Consider the following 6,000-nt stretch of genomic DNA (forward strand, 5'->3'; position numbering starts at 1 on the left):
AAACCGATAACGTCTTGATTTTGACACATACGCAATTTATATGTCGCAAACGCGAGAAAAATTACCTTCCGGGTACTCCAGAGGCAGTATTCCACAGTGCAACTTTTTCCCACTCGTTCGTCGTGGTGTGATTTTCCACCTATAAATAGCAGCGAACTACTTATTGTGCTCTAGCTCTATAGTTCGATACCATAATAATATACTCGACTTTCGCGGAGAGGGTATTATGAAGAGCTAGTTGAGAGCTGTATAAAGCAGCTCATATGCTACGTAACTTCCGATATTATCTGTCGAATATCGAAAGAGCTCAATTAACTATACCAATACGTATGGTATAAGGTGCTGAAGGCGATGCATGCGCTTGCTGCATCAACGAGTACAGCACTGGAGCCTGGAAAATGACCGGAAGAGGGTCAGGGACACGTGAAAATAGCAAAAATATGCATTCGTTCACGTTGCAATGGTTATACAGGGAGAGTTTTGCCAAAATAGAGACCATTTTATGTACTATACATTCATATAATATTCCTCTTTAAAATACTCGCGTGGCTTTTCATTTAAAGCCTTTGAGTCTCGTAGATTGAAGTAGGTACATAATATTTTCGACGTATACGCGTCTCACATCCTCCCTCCCTCCTGCTTCTCGATTTATCTACAATATTATAACAGTTTTTCGAAAGCGTACTATATTTAAACCATTTGGAAGCCGGTTAACTGCCTTTCTACCGCAATTCAAAGGCTTGAAAATGCTTCTAAGAGGTTAATTAGCAAGAAATATGTTAACGTTTCCGAATCATCGCGTTCGATGTGCTCGCTCGCCGCACATTTCAAAGCTTTACCGAGTACACGAGCAGGAGAAAAAAAATCATGTAACAAGTGGAAAATACGCCATTCTCAGAGAGTTGTATGAGAGGTTTTTTTTTTCCTTTATGTGACCGATTTTTTTCTCCCTCGTTGTACTTTACACGCGTATGGTGGGTGTATCTTTGATGTCGATTCGTTAATTAAGATGTTGTACGATATGTGAAAGGAATAGTGTGCTTTGGAGCAAGAGGATTTTTTTTTTACAGAGGAGTTGAAAACAAGAGAGGACGACTCAAAGGTCGAGTGGACGAGAGCATAGCGACAGATTGTATTTTGAAGCCCGGATCGTCGTTCTGGGGAATTTTTCACCCATGAGTAACCGAAGCAGAAATTATTACATTTGGTGATCTATTTTAGCGAATTTTCGATGAGAAAAGTCGTAAGAATGGTGGTGGAAGAGTCATTATTTTTCAGTGAATTGTTCGTGAGAGTATCAGTTCATTTAAGGGAATCATTCACGAACGAATTGATTAATTTTCATTAATTTATAAATCAAAACATTCTCGAATGAATCGCTGAAAATTATTCAATTCTTTCGTGAATGATTCACCAAAAATTTATCAGTTCGTTCGTGAATGATTCAATAATTGAATGAATCGATTCTTCCACGAACGAGTCATTTATGCATATAAATAAATTCGTTCAGGAATGATTCGCTGAAAATTAATTATTTCGTTCGCGAAAGATTCATCAAAAATTAGTCAATTCGTTCGCGAATGATTCACTAAAAAATAAATCAATTTGTTCATGAATGATTCACTAAAAATCATACGAGTGAATCAATTTGTTTGCGAATGATTCATCAAAAATTAATCAATTCGTTCGCGAATGATTCACATGGAATCAATTGAATGAATCGATTCTTTCGCTAAAAAGTCATCAAAAAATAATCAATTCGTTCGCGAATGATTCATCAAAAATTGATCAATTCGTTCGTGAATGATTCACTAGAATCACTTGCATGAATCGGTTTTTCCGCGAACGAGTCACATATGCATTGCATATGAATCAATTTGTTCACGAATGATTCGCCGAAAATTAATTAATTCGTTCGTGAATGATTCACCAAAAGTTGATCAATTTGTTTGCGAATGATTCAAAAAGATAGTTGATTCGTTCGCGAATGATTCGCCAAAAATTAATCAATTCGTTCGTGAATGATTCACTAAGAATCAATTAAGTTAATCAATTCCTTTGCGAATGATTCTCCAAAAAAATAATAAATTCGTTCGCGAATGATTCATCAACAATAATCAAATCGTTCGCGAATGATTCACATAGAATCAATTGAATAAATCGATTATTTTGCGAAAAAATCACCAAAAAATAATCAATTCGTTCGCGAATGATTCACCAAAAATTGATCAATTCGTTCATGAATGATTCATTGAAAATCAATTAAGTGAATCAATTCTTTCGCGAAAGATTTGCCAAAAATTAGTCAATTCGTTCGCGAATGACTCAATAAAAATTGGTCAATTCGTTCGCGAATGATTCACCAAAAATTGATCAATTCGTTCGTGAATGATTCATTAAAAATCGATTAAGTGAATTAATTCTTTCGCGAAAGATTCGCCAAAAATTAGTCAATTCATTCGCGAATGACTCAACAAAAATTGACCAATTCGTTCGCGAATGATTCACATAGAATCAATTGAATAAATCGATTCTTTCGCGAAAAATTCACCAAAGAATAATCAATTCATTTGTGTATGATTCATCAAAAATTGATCAATTCGTTCGCGAATGATTCACACAGAATCAATTGAATAAATCGATTCTTTCGCGAAAAATTAACCAAAAAATAATAAATTTGTTCGTGAATGATTCATCAAAAATTTATCAATTCGATCGGAAATGATTCACTAAAAATCAATCATGTAAATCAACTCTTTCGCGAAGGATTCGCCAAAAATTAATCAATTCGTTCGCGAATGATTAACATAGAATCAATTTGAATAAATCAATTTTTTCGCGAGAAATTCACCAAAAAATAATCAATTCGTTCGCAAATAATTCATCCAAAATTCATCAATTCGTTCGTGAATGATTCACTAAAAATCAATTAAGTGAATCAATTCTTTCGCGAAAGATTTGCCAAAAATTAGTCAATTCATTCGCGAATGACTCAACAAAAATTAATCCATTCGTTCGTGAATGATTCACATAGAATCAATTGAATGAATCGATTCTTTCACGAAAAAATCACAAAAAAATCAATTCGTTTGCGAATGATTCACATAGAATTATAATTGAATGAATCGATTCTTTAGCAAAAAATTCACAAAAAAATCAATTCGTTCGCGAATGATTCACTAAAAATCAATTAAATGAGTCGATTCTTTCGCGAACGAGTCATTGATAATATGAATCAATTCGTTCGTGGATGGCTCACCGAAAATTATCAATTCGCTCGTAAATGATTTACTCAGAATTAATCAATCCGTTCGCGAATGATTCCCCAAAAATGCATTCAATTTTTTCAATCATCAATCGAATTGTGCATGATTCGAGTTGCATTCTTTGCAACAATATAATGTATGTAGGTATGATACTTGCTATTTACGTATGAATAATCATAGACAAAATATTTGATGAAAAATCGGTCTTCTCATACTGGCTGCACAAGATTATTTTTATGTTTTTAAAATCAAATTGAAATTATTCTGAAGCTCTGTAAAATTGAATTTAAACTAGAAACGATTCGTCGGAAGTATCGTAATTCTTCTTTTAAACTCATAAAGCACAGAGTTTGATTTCAAAAAGTTGCAAGCTACATATAAAATAGTTGGATGCAAAAAAAAAACTCAAAAGCACATAATTTAAAAAATTGAGAAAAGTAAAGCAAATTTTAAAAAACAAAATGAAATTATTTTTCAAAAAATTAGAATTTAAAATTGCATAAAACTGGAAAAAAAATCATTAAAAAAATAGGAAAAAAAATCAATAATATTTACTGATGAGGAGAAAATAAAAAATGTTCATAAAATCTGTTCAAAAAAATCCAACACCAACATTACGAATATAACCACAAACTATATTCACTACAGAAACAAAAAAAATCCCCACAAAAAATAAATTTTACAAACGAGAAAAATTGCTAAAAAAAATCATTTCAAAAAATCACCAAAAAAAGTCCTCAAACCAAATTCAACTACGTTTGCGTTTAAAATTATGCATCTTGAAAACACGTGATTTTAATTTTTATTACCTGAATTCTTAGAATACGTAACGAAACTACAGAGCAGCAATAACGAAATGCAGCGGGCGTCCATTTGGTACCGAACATGCCGACTGATAATACGAACTGGGATACGTTTAGCGATCGCGAAATAGAAACGAGTCGCAGCGCGTATAAACATTTTATAAACATGCGCCTTCGATAAACCATACCACAACTCATCTAACACGCGCCCCCTTAATAAACTTTGATTGCCTTCGTTGTTATACTTTAAATTACGACGCGTCCCCTCTCACCTTTTATATTTTAACCCTTGCATCCTACAAGTATATTTTATCAACAGTTAATCAAAAACGAGCGAGTCTGTTATTTTCGGGTAATTTTATACCCGCCGCCATCGCCATCGATACCGCGAAGCGAACCTAAACTGTGTTTGGGAAACGTCATATTGTTTGGCAAGAATACTTTTTGTACATACGAGTTTAAGGTACCCACGTAGGTTAATAGGATGTTTTTTTTCGAGTATAGAATGTGTATTTTGTAACTCAACTGATAAGATCGAAAGGTAAGGTGTACTTTGTAGTCAAGGGTTAGGGCCAAGATATAGAAAATCAAAATTTCGCCAAATTTACTGTGAACGCTGAAATTTTGTACTTATCCTACTGTTGTCAACCCCTCCCTCCCCCTCGTCAAAAAAACAGATATATATTTGGGAACGGTATCGAACAGCTTCGAGCAGTTTTAGAGTCTCCAGAAAAATTTGGTAGTTAAAATTTCTACGAAATCATGCTACGAATTTGTAAAGCTAAAACACATATGTACAACCTTAAATTAAAATGTTCAGTCGATTGAAGATGGCTAACTCAAAGCCTTCGGCCATATTTTGGAATTCCAAATTTAAAAAAAAAATGTCATAAATACTACATATACCTTTACTGTTGAAATTATGATTGGTACTTTTTGAAAGCCCACTTGACCATTCCACATCATTGTTCCAAAATCAGCTCTTGTCGGTTCGAAGCCATGTACTTATTTTTCCAGCGATTTCATAATTTAGAATTTGAAAAATTTACAAATTAAAAAAAAGAACACTTCTAAAAAAGGTTATCAATTTAAAAGGTAACTGTTGGAAACTTGAAATTTTTCTGAAAATGTTCTCAACCAAGTACCTGTACTTTGCTGGGAAAATTCTTCAGTTTTGACATTTTTCAATAAAGAAATTTGGGAATACGCGAGGTGAATGAAAAGGTTTGAGTATTTGAAGCGTGCAAGACTTCTTTCTTGATTTTTAGGACACTAATGCTTCATCTCCTCTCCTCTCTCTCAGACAATCAATTTAAAATTTTTATCTGAGGGATATTTTTGGGTAGTTCTAAAAAAATATTGGGTACAAGAGAGGTATCTTAACTGGCAGGGACATTTTTAAGCAAACAGGTCCCATCATAAGTCAAAATTTCAGGAACCCATATAAGTAAGAGCATTTTTCAATTTTTGGTGAGTTTTTGAAAATCATAAGTATGTAGGGCCAAAAATGGAAAAACTTGAAATTCTAGCAAATTGAGTCCCTGAATTTTGAAACGGTCAAATTTCACTGAAAATGAAACGAAAATGAAATTGAAAATCAAAAATGAAACACAGACTTCTAAAAAAAAAAAAAAAAGAATTCCTAGGATTCTAAAAATAAAATTTGAAACTTGAAATACGATTAGAAACTAAAACTGAAACAGAAATTCTGAAATTGAGTTCAAAAACAGAAAATGAAGAATAAAATTTAAAGCCAAAATTTATATTGAAAATCTGGAGAACTAAGAAAATCAAACTTCCACAGTCATAACTATGATGAGTTACATGTTAGAGAAGTGATTAACAGTTTTATTGAATTTTAAAATTATTGCTCCTTTTCAATGTTTTACTAAGTAATATATTTGACGAAAAATGTATTTCTATAACAAGTT

General features: G+C 32.7%; 1 protein-coding gene across 1 annotated transcript in view; it reads right to left on the reverse strand.

Annotated features, from left to right (window-relative positions):
- The window catches only part of LOC135834594 (lachesin-like), a 274,954-nt gene extending 270,713 nt beyond the window's left edge, over positions 1-4,241 (reverse strand). Inside the window, exon 1 of the mRNA XM_065348512.1 lies at positions 4,076-4,241. Coding sequence (XP_065204584.1) covers positions 4,076-4,226 — 151 coding nt within the window. The 5' untranslated portion in view covers positions 4,227-4,241. The remainder of the gene's footprint in view (positions 1-4,075) is intronic.
- Between the last annotated feature and the right edge of the window lie 1,759 nt (positions 4,242-6,000).

Source organism: Planococcus citri, chromosome 2 (genome assembly GCF_950023065.1).
Source record: "Planococcus citri chromosome 2, ihPlaCitr1.1, whole genome shotgun sequence".
Classification (NCBI taxonomy): domain Eukaryota; kingdom Metazoa; phylum Arthropoda; class Insecta; order Hemiptera; family Pseudococcidae; genus Planococcus; species Planococcus citri.